This window comes from Petaurus breviceps, unplaced genomic scaffold (genome assembly GCF_028583685.1).
Source record: "Petaurus breviceps papuanus isolate PSGF00001 unplaced genomic scaffold, PetGlider_PUasm1.0 454, whole genome shotgun sequence".
Lineage (NCBI taxonomy): Eukaryota > Metazoa > Chordata > Mammalia > Diprotodontia > Petauridae > Petaurus > Petaurus breviceps.
The window spans coordinates 884,563-903,529 of record NW_027186342.1 but is presented as its reverse complement, the minus strand read 5'-3'; the positions used below and the strand labels follow the sequence as shown (position 1 = coordinate 903,529).

Here is an 18,967-nt window from a genome sequence, read left to right as displayed (position 1 = left end):
GGTCCCTGGCAATCCTCATGGGATGGACAGAAGTGCTGTCCTCTACGATTCATCTACCACGAACCAATTGTGCCAAAGTGATACCAGTTTATTTCTGTATTTCAATGGATACATATCATGTTGCGGAGAGTCCTTCTTAGGACCCAAAAGAACCTGCAGATTTAAGTGAAAAGATGGTCTTGCTTAAAGTCAGAATGGCCAATGGTCAATGTGGCATGATTTTTAAAAGGTACCAAAAAGCAATCTCTCTCTCTCTCTCTCTCTCTCTCTCTCTGTCTGTCTCTGTCCTCTGTCTCTCTCTCCTCCTCCTCCCCCCTCTCTCCCTCCCTCCCTTCTCCTCTCTTTGTCTGTCTCTCTTCCTTCCTCCCCCAAGACTACTCTTCTGGCCTGCCAGGGTGACTGAAAAGTTGCTTCTAACCAATCACATTCTTAACTTTTCCAAGAGAGCCATATTTCTCCAGTTGAATTTGATTCTGCACTGTAATTAAGTCATTAGAACAATGGAAGGATCTTAAAGATTATCTCATCTAGCCCCTTCATTTTATAGAACTCAAACTCTGAAGTCCAGAGAGGGAAAGTCCAAAGTCATACAGCCACTTAGTGTCAGTTCTCAGACTCATAGCCGTGATTTTCAATGGACTCTTCATTGTCATCTTAGAGCCACAAGGGATCTTCATTTCATTTTTACAGATGAGGAAACTGAGGGCTAGAGAAAAGAATGGCTTGCTTAAAGACATAGAGTCATTGCTTACTTCATGGAGGCAACTGATGGATCAGTGGATAAAGCACTGGAACACCTGAGCTCAAATCCAGTCTTAGAAACTTACCAGCTGTGTGATCCTGGGCAAGTCACTCAACCTTTATCTGCCTTAGTCTCCTGTAAATGAGGATAGTGGCACATTCACCTGTCATGGCTGTTACAAAGATCAAATGAGATAATATTAGTAAAGTACTTAGCACAACCTCTGGCACACAGTAGGGTTTAATAAATGCTTGTTTCATTTTTCATTTTGTTCACAAGTTAGTAGAGAGGAATGAAAGAGATTTGCAACCATTGAGTGTTATCCTAGACCTGCCTGGAGCATGACCTGGTTTTGTCAGCACACCAGACCCACAGTGCATGCTCTAGGCAGGCTTGGGAGAATCCAGGTCCCCTGATTCTCCATACAAGGCTCTTTGCATTACACAGTGCTCAGTCTTCTGGCTTAAGGCATTGAAGACCTGTTCTAATATGTGAACAGGCTATTTGCCAGGAGTAACATGAGAGAACTGGGGCAGCTAGGCAGTGCAGTGGTTAGAACTCTGGATATGGAGTCAGAAAGACTCATCTTCCTGAGTTCAAATCTGTCCTCAGACACTTACTAGCTGTGTGACTCTAGGCAAGTCACTTAACCCTGTTTGCTTCAGTTTCCTTATCTGTAAAATGAACTGGAGAAGGAAATGGGAAACCTCTCCAGTATCTTTGTCAAGAAAACCCCAAGTGGGGTCATGAATAGTTGGACACAATGGAAAGGACTGAACAGCAACAATGAGATGAGAGAATAGAGAGTGAGTATGTCTGAGTCAGAAAAACCTGAATTCAAGCTCTGCCTCTGACAAACACTAGCTCCATGAGCTGAAGAAAATTGTTGAATTTGTCAGTGCTTTAGGCGATTTTCATTTTAGGCAAAAATCCTGGGTTTTTAAAACATTCTAGATCCTTTTCACTCTTAAAGATTATTGGGGTGGTTAGGTGGTGCAGTGAATAAAGTACCTGGAGTCAGGAGAACCTGAGTTCAAACCCAGCCTCATACACAACACAAAAATGAGCCGTGTGACCTTGGGCAAGTCACTTAACCCCAATTGCCTTGCCTTCCCCCTCCAAAAAAAGGGGGTGAGGGCAACAAGACATAAGGTACAGGCATTTAATAGGGACATTTTTTTTTAAAAAGTGGGGTCCCCTGGTAGAATATGAAGCCTGGTAAGAAGTAAAAAGGCTTTTTAGGGGTTAGGGGCAGTGTCTTTGTGTGGGTATGTCCTTAGGGTCAAATAGAAAATCATCTTCAGATGTGGGGTGAGGGTACAGATGGGGGTGTAGGCAAAAAAAGGGAAGAAGATAATTGAGACAATTTCTTGGAGGCACCAAGGAAAGAACTCAACTGGGGAGAAAATAAGTCCTGAGAATGACTAGATTGTCCACAAAAGCTAAGTTTACTGGGAAGTTGGACTTCCCACTTGGTCTGTTCAGATGCAGATAATTTTCATATGGATCTCAGAGGAAGCATCTATTCTTTACTGGCCATTTAATTTCCTTTAAAAAAAAAACCCAATCCCTTTCGATATAGCAGATATATCTCCACAAAACCGCCCCCTTCACCCCTGTTCTCCCACCCTCCACTTACCCCTTTAGTACCTTAAAAACAGTTAAGTTAAATTGCAGAAACTAGCCTTTTTTTCAAATAAAGAAACTGAGACCCAGAAAGGAGAGGTGATTTGTAAAGTTTGGACTAAGAATGTAGGTCTTCCAACCCCCTAGTTCTGTGATCCTACATATATGGTCTCCTAAAGTGAATTTGTTACATGTATATTTATGATTAATGAGATGGGCAGGTAGGGTCACCATAAAGGATTAGGAGCACTAGAGAAATGCTGACCTATAAATCCCCAAAACCTGAATGTGAGGTACTTTGGGGATTTGGGGCTGTGTCAGCCCCTGCAGGAAGGCCCCTTTCCCAACACAAGCTTATTTTCATTGAGTAACCCCAGAAACGCAAAGCAATTTGGGAATTTTGAGTGATTATCAAGGTGTGTTGCTAGCTTTGGACTCCACATGTTGCTGCCAGGCAAACCCAACCCGTTAATTCCCTCAATTAGGTCGCTGGCTCAGAAGTAGTTAGCCAAGCTCCCTGGCCTCATATAAGGGGCCATCCTGGGCCCTGAACTTCAGAAGGTTTCTGAGTATCCTCCGGTCTTCCTCCCCCAGTGCTTTGAGTTCTTCTTTCTTTTAGAGCATATCACCATGAGCCACCAAGTCAGTTATAGCCAACAATCTTGTAGGACCTCCAGTGGAGGGCAACGCCAGGGATTCAGTGGTCGATCTGCTGTGGTTTCTAGCAAGAGTCGAATAAGCTCTGGCAAGTCGACATCGGCTTCCAGATGTGGAGGAGGTGGTGGCAGCAGTGCTTCCTCAGCCTGTGCCATGAAGGGTTTTGGTTTTGGCAGCAGAAGCTTGTACTCTCTTGGGGGGAACAAGAAGATCTCCTACAGCGTGGCTGGGGGTAGCTACCAGGCAGGGGGCTTTGGTAGTGGCCGAAGTTGTGGCTTTGGGGGGAGTGGGTTTGGAGCTGGTGGCTTCGGAGGGGGAACTGGTGGTTTTAGAGGGGGATCTGGTGGCTTTGGAGGGGGAGCTGGTGGCTTTGGAGGGGGAGCTGGTGGTTTTAGAGGGGGAGCTTGTGGCTTTGGAGGAGGAGTTGGTGGCTTTGGTGGCCCTGGTGGCTTTGGTGGCTCTAGTGGTCCCGGTGGTTTCCCTGGTGGCATCCATGAAGTAACTGTCAACCAGAGTCTCTTAAAGCCCCTCAATGTGGAGATTGACCCCCAAATTGGGCAGGTGAAGACCCAAGAGAAGGAGCAGATCAAGACCCTCAATAACAAGTTTGCTGCCTTTATTGACAAGGTGAGACAACTGGAAACACTGGGGTAATAAGTAAACCTGGTACCATAGTATCTGCCCAGATGGCATACCATGATGTAAAGTGTGCTTGACTTGGACTCAGGAGGCTGGTTGAAATGTTGGCTCTATGGAATGGTCAGGTCCATCATTTCTGTGCTTCAATTCTTTATCTGTAAAAAGAAAACTGTTGGGCATGAGGACCTCTAATGTTCCTTCCAGATCTAAAGGATCTGGATCTGTTTGGATCTAAAGGGTCCAGATGGAAGGATCTATGACTTTTGCTGTGCCCCAGTCACTTCACGTGCAAAATGAGGCAATTTGCCTAGAAAATGGCTAAGGTCCTATCCAATTGTAAAATGTTTCCATTCTATGGCTATTTTGAGATAGCCAACTAACTTAGCTACAACTTGTAGGAATTTCTCAGCAATCAATCAGCTTCCATCAGTGGCAAATTTCGTTTTCCTTTTCTTTTTAATATGGCCACTCTGCTTATGTCCTTTTCCCATAGCACTGGCTCGGCTTAGCAGGTTTCCTTGGGGAGAAGAAGGTCTTCGAGACTAAAACTCTTTAGTTTTCCAATCTATACTCATATTAAATGTGAGCTAGTTACCTTAAGAAGAGAGAGGGCAGCTCTGTTAAAGCTGATCTTTGCCTCAGGCAGAGAGGTGGTGCTCTCTACCCCTAGGCTATGGGAAGAGAAAGAGGTAGAGCTGGGATCACAATAGCAAAGATGGATAGATATGTAATAGCCCCCATTTCTCGAAACCTTTACCATCTACAAAGCACTTTCTTCACAAACCTCATAAAAAAGGTAATGCAAAGTATTACCTAACTTTTACAGATGAGGAAACTGAGGTTCAGAGATTAAATGATTTATCCAGGGTCTTTGGGTTAATAAGTATTAGGACTAGAACTTAAACCCAGATGTTTTTTGACTCAAAGAGCAAATGTTTTTGCCACTAGAACACCTTCTAAGACAAGACCTCACAGGCCAACATCATTATTTGTTGTGAAGGGTTGATAGTTACCCCAATTCCTAGAACATCTGAGGAGGAAAAAAAAAAAAGATCTACAAGGCCAAAGAGAAATGATTTGGAAACTCATAAAAATGTGGTTGTTTCTGTCATTTTGAGGTTAAATAATCGAATAGGTAACAATTTTAATAATTATTGTAAGCTACTTTGGCCAAGCATTTATTCCTTGGGCTGAGGAAGGGGGCTCTTATTAGGATAAATGTGTACAGCTGGGGAGAAATGCCGAGTGCTCTCAGGTAGCATGATGCTGTTTGAAACCTGGCTCTCAGATGACTAGCTCTGTGACCTTCTCCATGTCACTAATTTATCTCTCTGAGCCTCAGTTTGTCATCTGCAAAATGGGCAAGAATAATACTTATACTGACTACCTTACAAGGGTTTTTTAAAAATGAGGATATAATGAGATAAAACTTTAAAAATGTATAGAAATGTGAGCCATTACTATTATGATGATAAAGTAAAAAGAGGGATAGAAAAACCTTTAGGGGACACATGCAGTTTAGTAGATCTGGCCTCAAGCAAAACTGTGAATTAGATATTTGTTCTCATTTCCTACTTCTCTTCCCACTTCCTCCCCATAAAACACCCAAACCAAACTCCAAACCTCACACACATTTGGCAATTTCTGCTTCATGGAGGAGTAGAGAGAATTCTGGATTTACCACCAATAAAATCTGTGTTCTTGGGCAAATTTCTGGATGGTCAGTTTCCACCTCTATAAAATAGTGTGGTTGGCTGGACTCTAAATTGCTTTCTGGCTCTAATACTCAAATATTCCTGCCTTTCTTTCCTAACCCCTTCTCAGGTTACCTGGCAAAACTCATTCCTGGATAGCTAGGTAGGATAATGGAGTGCTGGACCTGAAATCAGAAAGACCTGAGTTCAAATCCAGGCTAAGATACACTAGTTGTGAGACCCTGAGCACGTCACATAACCTCTGTCTGCCTCAGTTTGCCCAACTGTAAAACTAGGATAATAATAGCACACCTGCTTCCCAGGGTTGTTGTAAGGATCAAATGGGAGAATATTCTTAAAGTGCTTAGCATTGTACCTGGCACATAGTAGGTACTTAATTAATTCTTGTTTCCTCCTACAACCCTCTTCCCAGGGGAACAATCTGATATTAGTATTGTAAAAGATAGTTGAAGAGAGAGGATTACTTTAGGGCAAAGGTTTCACTTTTTAATGGTGGCATCTTACATATGAATGGGGAAGTAGTTTGAGGGTTTAGGGTCTTCTTAGCATTCTTCCAATCATACTGATAGGCACTGTGTTTTATTTTCCATAAGGCATGGTATATCTTACTCTGCTCAACAGAATGTCTTGCAATAGTAAGCACACAGTAAATGTTTCTTCAATATATACACATATATTTATTTGAACCTGGGGTAGGGGGAAGGAGGAGCTTTTAATAGAAGGCATTATCCACATTTCATAGAAGAGACTGATAAGGATTTGTTGGGGTTTTATTGACAAAGATGCTGGAGTGGTTTACCATTGCCTTAATATGATGTGTTTCATATATCATGCAACATAATAAATATAATAATGCAAAGTTATAATATAATATAATATAATAAATATAACAAATATAATAAATATAATAAATATAATATAATATAGCATAACATAACATAACATAACATAACATAACATAACATAATATAATATAATATAATATAATATAATATAATATAATATAATACAGTAGAGTATAATATGATATAGTATAATATAATACAGTAGAGTATAATATGATATAGTATAATATAATATAATATAGTATAGTCTAATATAACATAATATAATGTAATATAGTGTAGGATAGTGTAGTGTAGTGTAGTATAGTATAATGTAGAGTAGTATAATATAATATAGTAGAGTAGAGTATATTATATAGTATAATATAAGATAGTATAGTATAATATAATATAGTATAGTATAGTATAACATAATATAATGTAATGTGTAATGTAGTATAATGTAGAGTAGTATAGTATAGTATAGTACAGTATAGTATTTATAATATAGTATAGTATAGTGCAGTATAGTGTAGTATAAAGAACAGGCATTGATTTGCACTTTATGGTTACAAAGTACTTTTATATTTGTTTCCTCATTTGATGCTGCAGTAGTTGGTTTATTCATTAGTCAAGTGTGATTATTCCCATTTTACTGATAAGGGGACTGAGGCTCAGTGTAATTAAATGACTGAAGTTAGAGGGATGGTAACTGGTCAAGCCAGGACTAGAACCTAGGTCTTCTGAGTCCTTGGCCCATAGTAACCAATTATAGAGCTCTCTGGGGGATGGATCTTGGCCAGTAGTGCACTGGAAAAGTCCAGGAGGGTGCTGATAGTTTCTCCTTTCTGGTTCCAGGTCCGCTTCCTGGAACAACAGAACCAAGTCCTAGAGACCAAATGGCGGCTGCTGCAGGACCATGGCTCCACCTCTAACTCCAACATCCAGAACCTTGATCCCTTCTTTGAGAACTACATTAGCAGCCTCAGGTCCTACCTGGAAGGACTGGTTAATGAAAAAAACAAACTGAATGGGGAGTTGAGCAGTATGGAGGACCTGGTTGAGGACTTCAAGAAGAAGTGAGTTCCACTTCCAGCTTAGCAGGCATCTGAGTGGGTGGGTCATAGATTTAGATCTGGAAGGGAAACCTGGGTTCTAGGTACTGTTTTGCTAATTCCTGGCTTTGTGATATCCTCCTCTCTGGGTCTGCTTTTTCTCCTCTAGATTGATGGGACTGGCTCCTAAATAGTCCCTTCTGACTTTCTATCCAATGTTTTCTCCAATTAGTCTTCCCTTCTATTCTTCCTTCCACCTCCATCACCTGTCTATAAAGCAATTTCTTTCTTGTCATTTGAATCACTTCCAATCCTCACCTTTTAAATAACTCCTAATCCAGGAAGCCTTCCTAGGCTTTGCCTGTATTTTGCTCTCCCAAAGTCCCTCCTTTCCCTAAATTTTGTATTTACCCTCATCTCCCATGCCTACAGCTCTTGAGTGGTCTATGATCAGAATACTGGACACCTGTATTGGTTTAATGCTTCCATGGTTCTTTTTGGCCTTGGATACATAGGTGGATAGGGAGCACAGCCCTGGTCAGTATAATTCACACTGAAGCTGGTAAAGTCGAAAAATAGAGAGAATATACTTATGTAGTTCCTATTCTCAGGGACTCATAGTCTAAGACAGAAGCACAGACATAGACAGATAAGCAATGGAATTGGACTGAATCGAGCTGGATGACAAAATAAAAACAACAGGCATAGACTGGACAGGAAAGCATTAACATCACATATGGGTGAGCCCCAGGGGCAAGCAAATTATGGCAAACCCAATTTGGGAGGGGAAATTGAAGGGAAGGACAGGATAGGGAAATGGTCTTTACTCCAGGTGATGTAGGGGTCTTCCCTGATCTATCCAGGAGGGATTTCTTTGGAGAGGAAGACTTTAGGAGAGTGTCCAATAGTTAATTCATCACCATTTGGATGTTTTTCCTTTAGTCCAACCCAAACCCCATTTCTTTGGAGTGGAAACTGGGTGCTGTTGATCAACTTTGTTTTCCTGATCATAATGAGGACTCCGTGGGGGTCCCAGGAAGGTTCTGACCTGAAATGTCTTTTTTTCTCCACAGATATGAAGAGGAGATCAACAAACGCACAGCTGCTGAGAATGACTTTGTGATTCTTAAAAAGGTGAGGTTCCCCAATCCTCCTCCCTTTCCCTTGGAGACCTCACAGTGGTGTGTGTGGCTGGGAGGTGGAGGGAGGTGGCAACTTTGGAACTGGAAAGACAGGAAGAAACACTAGCAGATACCAGACTCCTTCAATGCGATACCTGGAAGGTAATGCAGGGTTCATCTAGGTAGGCTAATCCCCTCATCCTATCAATAAAGTAACCACAGGCCAAAGTTGAAATGACTTGACTTAAGGTCACATAGCATTAATAACTAGCAATGTGGACACTAGAAACCAAGTCTTCCAGGTCTCACCCCGAGGTTCTTTCCTCTACACCAGGGGTTCTTAACTCTGTGTGTTTGTGTGTGATGGGCCCCCTGGAGTGAGGGGTGAATCCTATGGACTCCTCAGAATAATGCATGATTAAAAAAAAAGCATAGGAATATAAGGGAAACAAATTGAATTGCAATATAATTATCTAAATATAAAAAAGTTTGTGGACACCAGGTTAAGAAGCTCTGCCTTACACCTTATCATCACTCCATCTCTCACTCTGAATCTGGAGAGCTGGGGAAACCCTTGTGAGGAATCAGGATCCGGGGAGATATTTGCCTCCTGGACAGGTAGGAGTCCTCCTGAAGAGGCCCTACCATAAGATAGAGTGGCCAGTATTTAGGGTAAAGTTATTTCTTTACTCTCCCCATCCCTCAAGAAAAATGGATGCAGTTCCAGGCTTCCTCTCTGGGTCATCCCTGTTGGATGACCTGTTGGCCTTATTGAATTTTCAAATATGTTTGAATTTTAAGTTATGCCAGAAAACCGTCTAAAGAGAAAAAAGCCAATGTTTACTAGTTGTAAAACTAAGAGTACGTTACTTCACCTGAAACTCAGTTTACTCATCTGAAAAACAGGTATACTAATACTTGCACTACCTTTCTTACTGGATTGTAGTAAGGAAAGTACTTTGTAAATCTTGGGTGCTGGAGAAATGGGTAGTGGTCAATGTTTTTGGTTTATTTATTAATAGGTTCTTGGCCTATCAGTTTAGGGGACTGTAAGAGTCTGCAGAACACCCTTTCTTGGAGAGTTAAAATTGCTTTTAGTTCATCTTAAAACTCCCCTGGACATGAGTTCTTAAAATCCAAATTCTTCATTTAGCTTTAAAGTCCACTGTACCAGAGGCAGCATGATGTGGTCAAAGAGTCCCAGATATGGAGTCAGGAGGGATCAATTTTGATATTAAGGACAGTTGTGCTACCCTGGGCAAGTCACTTAATCTCTGAGCCTCAGTTTCCTCATCTGTAGAATGGAAATTGTTGTGAAGATCACATGAAATGTATGGAAAGGGCTTTGAGGACCTTAAAATGTTATATTTTTTGTTGTTTAGTCAACTAGTCATATCTGACTCTTTGTGACCCCATTTGGGGTTTCCTTGGTATAGTGGTTTGGAGTACTTTGCCATTTCCTTTTCCAGCTTATTTTCCAGATGAGGAAACTAGGCAAACAGGGTTAAGTGACTTGCTCAGAGTCAAACAGCTAGTAAGTGTCTTTGGTTGGATTTGGACCCTATGGGTCCTTCCAGAACTAGATCTGTAATCCTTTTTCTCTCTGGACCTCTCATTCCCTACATGGTGGGTCACCCAGAGCACAATTCAGATCAAACAAAAATTTTTTTAATACACATTTGTTTTTAAAACTTCTAGTTCCAGATTTTTTTTTAAAGCAATTGGGGTTAAGTAACTTGCTCAAGGTTACATGGCCAGTTATTTCTGGGTGTGGTGCTAAGTATCTGAGCCCAGATTCCATCCCAGGTTATCCTGACTCTGGGGCTGGTTCTCTTACTCGCTGAGCCACCTGGCCACCTGAGTTCCAGATTTGTTCCCTTCTTCCCTTCTTACCCACCCCACTGGGAAGATAAGTAATTCAATAGAGTTGTACATGTGTAGTTATGCAAAACATTTCCATAGTAGTGATATAGACTGACTATATTTCCCCCCATCCTATCCCGTCCCCACTTATTCTATTTTCTCCTTTGACCCTGTCCCTTTTCAAAAGTGTTTGCTTCTAACTACCCTCTCCCCTAATCTGCCCTCCCTTCTGTCATCCACCCTCTTATCCCCTACCCCCTATTTTCCTGTAGGGTAAGATACCCAATTGAGTGTGTATGTTATTCCCTCCTTAAGCCAAATTCAATGAGAGTAATGTTGACCCATTCCCTTTCACCTTCCTGTTCTTCCCCTCCATTGTAACAGTTTTCTCTTGCCTCTTTTATATGAGATAATTTGACCTATTCTATCTATCCCTATCTCCTCCCATTATATTCCTCTTTTACCTCCTAATTTTATTTTTTAGATATCATCCCTTCATATTCAACTCATCCTGTGCCCTCTGCCTATGTATAAATGAACATACATATGCCTACACTCACATATATATTTATATACACATACACCCCCCTATCCATACATATACATGTATGTATACATACACACACATATTCCCTTCAACTGTCCTCATACAACCGAATTCTTTGACAGGATGTTGATGCTGCCTATATGAACAAAGTAGAACTGGAGACCAAAGTGAACAATGTGATGGATGAGATTAACTTCCTAAAGGCCTTGTATGACGCAGTAAGTTTTCTTCTCACTTTCTATCCTTGTTACCTACTTGTCTTCTGGCCTCTTAAACAAGGGCTTAGAAAATTCTTTTAAAGAGGCTCCATCTCAAGATTCCTGCTCGAATATGTCCTCCCAAGCCAATGATGACCAATCTTAGTGAGCTTTTCTAGAGGCTCTTCGAGGACCCTTCAAGAAGGCCCTGTTATATAACTACAGCCCCTGTTGCTGCAATCAACATAATATCCATATCCTACATTCAGTGCTACCCTGCCTGGTTAGACTCAGCTGTTTTCCAGCCATCCTTGAGTCTTCTTTCTGTTTCCTACTTCTGACTTCCCTCCTCCTCTTCTTCCTTCCCCTCTTCTCCTCTTCCCCCTCCTCTGATGGTTTTCAATGCCTATAGACTATGTCTTGGAGTGAGTATATCCATGTGGGTTTGCAGGAGCTGTCCCAGATGCAGTCAGACACCAGTGACACCTCCGTGGTCCTGTCCATGGACAACAACCGATGCCTGGACCTTGATAGCATCATCAGTGAAGTCCAAGCGCAATATGAGGAGATTGCTCAGAGGAGCAAGGCTGAGACCGTGGCCCTGTACCAGAGTAAAGTAAGTGATGCTGCTTCATTAGTTTGGGAAAGCTTCTTGTGTCCTAGGACCCTAGAGCTGGGGCAAGGAACCGCTAAGAGCTGACTCCTGCTTCTGATAGTCAAGACTAACCATATATGAGAGACCCATATGCTCTTTCTGAGTCAGAAAACTTGGGGTTGAATTACAGATTGGTCACTTTCTAGTTGTGTCACCCTGGGTAGCTCCCATCCCTCTGAGGCTGATTCTTTATCTTCAAAATGGGGAGAGTAATACTTGTGTGACCTTCCTTATAGGGCAAGGAAAGTGATTTGCAAACCTGAAGTTTTATTTATTAATGAGACTTAGAGTTATTTTTCATAATTCCTTAGGGGGAAAGGTTCTACCATTCCTCTCAATTGCCTTCTCTAGCTGTCATAGAATTCTTTTCCTGATCATTGTTAAGTGGAAAACAGAAACCTCTCTAACCCATAAAGTCTTAATCTGGGGTCCATGGCCCCCTCCCCTCTTTCCCCCCTCCCTCCCTCCTGAATTCCTGCTATAAATCCTACCTGATCATAGTGTATTATTCTCATGATAAGTTGCTGTGATCTTTTTGCTAATATTTATTTAAAACTTTTGCATCTATATTCATTAAGGAAATCAGTCTATAATTTTGTTTCTCTGTTTTGACTCTTCCAGGTTTAAGTATCAGTACCATATTTGTATCATAAAAAGAATTTGGTGGAACTCCTTGTCTGCCTATTTTCCAAAATAGTCTATATAGTATTGGAATTAATTGTTCATTAAATATTTGATAGAATTTGTAAATCCAAGTGACCCTGGAGATTTTTTCCTAAGGAGTTCATTGATGGTTTTTTCAATTTCTTTTTCTGAAATGGGGTTATTGAAATATTTTATTTCCTCTTCTGTTAATCTGGACAATTTATATTTTTGTAAATATTCATCTATTTCACTGATTGTCAAATTTATTTGCATACAGTCGGAGAAAATAGTTTCTAATTATTTTTAAACTTTTCTCTGTATTGGTGGTGAATTCACCCTTTTCATTTTTGATACTGATAATTTGGTTTTCTTCTTTTTTAAATCAAATTAACCAAAAGTTTATCTATTTTATTGATTTTTTCATAAACCCTTAGTTTTATTTATTAGTTCTATAGTTTTCATCATTTCAATTTTATTAATCTCTCCTTTGGTTTTCAGGATTTCTAATCTGGTATTTAATTGGGGATATTTAATTTGTTCTTTTTCTAGTTTTTTTTAATTGCATGCCTCTCCTCCTCCTCCTCATCTCTCCCTTCTTTCTCTTTCTCTAAACATGTTAAAAAAAACTATTTCATTATAACTGGTTTTCTTAATCCTCTGGTTTTATTTTATACCTTAAAATAATTTTCCTGAGGAAGGGGGTGTGCCAGTAGGCTTCCCCAGACTGCCAAAGAGATTAATCACAAAAAAGTGGTCCAGCCTAAGTCCTTATGGAATTCCAAATACTCTTCCTTTGACATCCGCTCTTGATGCAGAATACAAAATGCCTTCTCTACTATGCAGCTGGGGGAAGTGGGATGAACCTAGACTTTCTCTATTGGCCCAAAGTGCTCCACACAGATTCTCTCCAGTTGGTCATAGCAGAATAATTAGAAATTCCCCATCTTAGGTGGTTGCATCAACCTGGAATTGAGTCAGGTTCTGGGTTCTGGAGCCATCAGATTGTGGTACTGTCCCTCAAAGAATGGCCACCACATGGTATAAATTGTTGTGAGAGCAAGGGTGTGTGGGGTTCAGTCCCAGCTCTGCTATGGAACTTTAGCAAGTCATCTCCCCTCTTTGGGTGTTGGTTTCTGCATCTGGAGAATGGGGGGATTAGACCAGAAGATCTCTAAGGCATCTTCTGGTGCTCTGACTATGGGTTTGTTTTCTGACTATTAGCTGGGAGAGCTGGAAAATACAGCTGGCAGGCATGGAGATGACCTGAAAAATATCAAGAGTGAGATCTCTGAGCTCAACAGGATGATCCAGAGGCTTCGAGCTGAAATTGAGAATGTCAAGAAGCAGGTGTGTACATGGAAGGAGAGGTGATACAGGCTAGACTTGGAGCCAGAAGGACCTGGGTTCAAGTCTAGCTTCTGACACTCTGTGACTCTGCAAAAATGACTTCCCTCCTCTGAGCCTCATTTTCCTCATCTGTGAAATGGGAAAGTCCAAATGAGCTAACACTTTCCAAACTTTAGGTGACAGCTATTATAATAATGGTTATTATCATGGCTTAAGCTTAAATCATAAAACATGGTTATCAAAAGTGACAACGCAAAGCCTAGGGGCAGCTAGGTGGTATAGTGAATAGAGCACTCGCCCTGGAGTTAGGAGGACCTGCATTCAAATCCAGCCTCAGACACTTGACATAATTACTAGCTGTGTGACCTTGGGCAAGTCACTTAACCCCAATTGCCTTGCTTTCCTCCCTCCAAAAAAAAAAGATGAAAGAAAACGCAAAGCCTAATCATCTGTGTGCCTAATCATCTTGGTTCATAAGTATTCAATAAATGCTTGTTGATTGATTATTGATTAGTGCCCCTCTATCCATCCAATTACGTGTGATCCTGCCTGGGAACTTCACCAGGATAGTGGCCACACTCAGGCTTTGCCCTATGGAAGCCTGAAGCAGGCTAATGTCAGAAACATTACCAAAATATAAAAGACCACAAAACATTTAGACGTCCAAGCCAAGATGTAAGTACCTGTGTTGGGGGGACAGCTATGGAAGCTTCATGTCCAGAATGGGTAGGTGGGTGCAGGCTGGGAAGAAGCTGTCAGCCATTTTAAAAAATTAATCCAGGCAAGCTTCTTGGCAGAGATGGCTTTTCAGTGGTAGAAAGAATCTTGTACCCTAGGATCAACAGACCTGATGTTGATTAATTACCCGGAAAATATAGATGGAAAATAGGTAGAATAAGACATATATTTACTTTGCAGAGCTGTTATGAGGACAATACATACATACATACATACATAAATTGATCACTCTTCGTACTTTTACAGACATGAGAAGCATCCATCTGAAGGATGGGATGCTGTTAATGTCATTATTTTTCTTCTCTCCTCTTTACTCCTTCACTGCCATTCCCATCCTTTCCCCATCAGAATGCCAACCTTCAATCAGCCATTGCCGATGCTGAGCAGCGTGGGGAGACAGCTCTGAAGGATGCTAATGCCAAGGTGGTAGAACTCAAGGCTGCCCTGCAGCAGGCCAAGGATGACCTGGCCCGACTACTTCGTGATTATCAGGAGCTCATGACTGTCAAACTAGCCCTGGACATGGAGATTGCCACCTACAGGAAGCTGCTGGAGGGAGAGGAGTGCAGGTGGGGCCAGTTAGAAGTGAAGCCTGGTTTGGTCCAAGGAGATATGGGTCAGAAGGAGATTTTTAAGTTCCCCAGTTTGGGAGAGTTAGGGGTAGAGGAGACAATGGATCTTGGTGTGCATTTAGGGTATCGTCTAGACCAACCTCCTACCCAAGGCATGAGTCCCTTAAACAACATCCCTGACAAGAAGCCATCTTACTTCCTCTTATTGACTTCCAGTGATGGGAAACTCACTATGCCTTGAGTCAGTCATTTCCATTTTTTGGACAGTTCTCATGTGTAATTTCCCTCTACTGATCTTTATTCTTCTGGGGAGAAACGTAGTATAAATGCAGTCCCTTTTCCATGTCACAGGCCTTCTAATGCCTGAAGGCAGTTTTCTTGTTTTCTCCTCTTTAGGCTAAACACCTCAAAAACTCCAGGGGGAAGAATTAGGCTAGAAGACTAGGAAGAACATTCTATTTTTAAGGACTCAGAAGCACCAGGCATAGTACCATGGGAGGCTGTAGAATGTCCTGCTCTGAGAATGTTTGTGGAAAGGGAGATAATTTAGATCTAACTCTAACTAGAGAAAAGGAGATAATTTAGATCTAACTCTAATTAGAGAAAAGTCCTAGTCTATGTAGAATTCCTTCTTCCTAAGAAAGGGGGGAGTCATGGGAAAGTAGAGAATTTAGGCCTTATCTAATTCAGCCCGAAGGAATGTGACATTTAGGGAAAGGTCTTCATTGAACCAAAGATGGCTATAGACCAGGGGAGGCATAAGGAAAAACCCAAGCTTGGGATCAGTAACATACAGCTGGAGGTTTTTCTTTAACAGGATGTCTGGAGAGTGCCAGAACACTGTGAGCATTGGTAAGCACTGGTTTGTTACTTTGGGGTGCTGTGGGAGAGGTAAAATGTTAGGATGTTGATTCTTAAACTATGACTTGGGAAGGACAAGGGAATAGGAGACAAAAGAAACTGTGGTCAGGGCCATAGAGAGCCAACCCAGACTTGGTGTTGATAGTGACCCACAAGCTATGGGAACAGGAGTAGTTGGCCTCCTCCCTTTCCCTGGGATTGATATGGCTGCCCACTCCTTTCCTTGAGAGATCAGGGCTTAGCATAGACTATAGATTCAAGTACCCTCCAATACATTTCCTGGAATCTGTAATTTTTCTTTCTGAAACATGTGATCCCAGAGCTGCAGAATATTATAGATCATTAGTCCAACTGCTTCATTTTACAGATGAGGAAACTGAGATCCAGAGATGCAAATTATTTGTTCATGGTCATTTGACTAGTTAGTAACAAAATCAGGATTTGAACCCAGGTCTATTGCCTTCAAGTCTAGTGTGCTTTCTACTATACAACCCTAGAGTCTCTTATTTGGAAGCCACCTACTCCAACCCACATCTGATTAGAAATTTCTATATCCTCTCTAACATGATACTCAACTGTCTGTCATAGAGGTTGACCAGGCATCTATTGGTGTAGTTCCTACAAGATGAAATGTGGGTATTGATGGACTCATAGTATTAGAGCCAGAAACCATCTAGTCCAATTCCTCATTTTATAGATGAAGCATAAAGAAATAGAATTCCTCTCTCAAGGTCACACAGTGAATTTGAAACCAGAGGGCTTTTTTTAGGGCAGATCCATAACTAGGGCAAAGTGATCAGGGCTTTGACCTAGGGCACCTACGTTTTGGGAGTGTGGAAATTTAACACATGAATGCCTTCAGTAGGTAGAAATGTTTCATGACTAATTCCTCTTCCACTCAATTGAATTTATCTTAAGTTACTTGGATTATTTTCACACCATAAATGCACCAACATTTCTAGTTATAGCTCTGGTGTGTGTGTGTGTGTGTGTGTGTGTGTGTGTGTGTGTGTGTAGATGATTGATGGAGGAGGTTAGTGAAAAGCTGTGCCAGGTTCTTGATCTCATATGTGTGTGTATTTTTTCTCCAGAAATGGTCCACAGCAGCAGCAGCAGTAGTGGCATTTCCATGGGAGGAGGATCTGGTGGACGTGGCCGAGGTGGCGCCAGTGGGGGCAGTTATGGCAGTGGGGGGATGGACAACAGGGGGATGGGCAGTGGGGGCAGTTATGGCAGTGGGGGGACAGGCAACAAGGGAATGGGCAGTGGGGGCCACAGTGGTAGTTCCAGTGGGGGCTTGAGCTCTGGTGGGAGCTGTAGTGTTGGAGGTGGGTACTCTGGTCAGTCTGGAGGCTCTGGGAGTTTCAGTGGAGGTGGTAGCTGCTCCACCCAAGTCTCACAGAGCTCTACCCGGAGCCAGAGGTCCAACAACAAATTCTAAACTACACATGAGTAAACCACCAAAAGCCCAACTCTGTTCATCTGTGCCCCTTACTAGCCCAGGCTAACCAAACTCTGCATTACGCTATCCTTACCCCTACATAGCTTCCAGTCCTCTTCTTGTTTCTGGCCCCTGCTCTGGCATCCTTCAGCTGTTGAGACCACAATCATTGAAATTAGAGGGTTTGCAATGTGCTGGAAAGTATCAGCTGGGCCTATGCCTAGGAGATGAGGTCCTTGGGCAATGTCCAGGACCTGCCCCAGAAGGCTCTATGTCCTATGGGAGAGTCTCAGCCTAATGGCTCTAACCCTTGGGCAATCCTTTGGTCTCTACTTTATCCAGATGCTTTGATTTCCTGCTGAATGATACTGGTCTAGGGGAAACATGCTGTTATTCCCCTTCAATAAACTGCATTGTTTCAGACACTTCAGTTCGAGTTTTCATGATGTCCTTCTGGCTTCCTTCTTCTCTACTGTAATTTTCCCGGGGGAGGCTGCAGCATCACAGGGACTTTCCAATGTCATTGTGCCCTCCTGTCATAGAGCCTGCTGTGCTCATATTGGTGTAGCTGATCAGCTACAGTCAAACACAGTATACATTGACCCCAACATCTTGATGTCCTGGAGCTCAGGCTCAGACTTACTGCTCCCTCACCTTCACAAATGACTTCAAAGCACTTGACAATTTAACAATGAATAGATTTTGAGCCCAAAGTCCTGAATTCCAGTGTTGTATTTGCTTCTTATGACCTATGTCATTCCAGACAAAACATTTAATTTCTCTGGGTCTCAGCTTCCTCATCTACAAAATGGGGGAAGAGGCTGAACTCAGTGATCTCTAAAAATCTTTTCCAGTAATAAATTCTATGAATCATTTCCTTGGGCCTTCCTATTCTATCATAGTATCTCTTCTTTATCCTGGAAAGGAAGGTGTATCTGAGTGTGCTGACCACACTTGCTTATGGAAATACATGAACTATAGTGGGACCAATGGTGAAAAACATCATGATGTCACTGGTCCTCTTCAACTATGAAGGACAAATAATAACAATAAGTTAGAGAGTATTGGACATGGAGTCAACAGGCATGGATTGGAATCCTGGTTCTGATACCAGATGTGTGACCTTTAATAGGTCACTTTCCTTCTTGGCATTAGGAGGTGTCATAGTTCATGGACAGCCAAGCTTGGCATTAGAAAAACCTGAGTTCAAATCCAGGCTGAAACACTTTCTAGCCATGTGACACTGGGCAAGTCACTTCACCTCAGTTTCCTAAACTGCAATATGGGGATAATACTACTATCTGCCTTGTAGGGGTGTGAGGATGAAATGAGATACCTGTAAGGGGCTTAGCATGGTGACTGGCATGTAGTAGGTACATAATAAATGCTTATTCTTTCCCCTTCTCCCTTCTCTGAACCTAGACTGGCAAGCTGCACAACTTCCCTTACAAGGTGTTGTGTGGAAAGTGCTCCAAACACCTTGAAAGGATATAGAGGTTGGGGTTGTTATTGTTGTTGCTATATGCCACCCACACTGAGTACTTCTCTCCCATGTTCAGCGCCCTGCCCTGGGCAATGGTGGTGGCAGTAGTGGGTGTGGGAGACACAGAGAAGAGGAGAAAGACTTGGTCTCTGCCCTCAGGGAGTTCCCAGTCTAATGGGAAGATAGGACCCAGGCTCCAACACAGACATAGAACAGCCGGACAGGAATCTGGATATTTT

At 42.0% G+C, this 18,967-nt stretch overlaps 1 protein-coding gene across 1 annotated transcript; it reads left to right on the top strand.

The window, feature by feature from the left end:
• The first annotated feature begins 2,998 nt into the window (after positions 1 to 2,998).
• Positions 2,999 to 17,669, top strand: LOC138171608 (keratin, type II cytoskeletal 3-like). Its single transcript, XM_069101140.1, has 9 exons — positions 2,999 to 3,652; positions 7,062 to 7,282; positions 8,332 to 8,392; positions 10,912 to 11,007; positions 11,438 to 11,602; positions 13,508 to 13,633; positions 14,720 to 14,940; positions 15,761 to 15,795; positions 16,896 to 17,669. The coding sequence occupies exons 1-9, from the start codon at positions 2,999 to 3,001 to the stop codon at positions 17,243 to 17,245; spliced, it is 1,929 nt and encodes a 642-aa protein (XP_068957241.1). The 3' UTR covers positions 17,246 to 17,669.
• The last annotated feature ends 1,298 nt before the right edge of the window (positions 17,670 to 18,967 follow it).

What these genes read in the sequence shown, in the direction of transcription:
- LOC138171608 (XM_069101140.1), top strand. Translation starts at nt 2,999, where the DNA reads ATGAGCCACCAAGTCAGTTATAGCCAACAATCTTGTAGGACCTCCAGT. An exon ending in TAAAGGCCTTGTATGACGCA is followed by an intron (nt 11,008 to 11,437) that starts GTAAGTTTTCTT and finishes GTGGGTTTGCAG; the next exon opens with GAGCTGTCCCAGATGCAGTC. An exon ending in CCAGAACACTGTGAGCATTG is followed by an intron (nt 15,796 to 16,895) that starts GTAAGCACTGGT and finishes TTTTTTCTCCAG; the next exon opens with AAATGGTCCACAGCAGCAGC.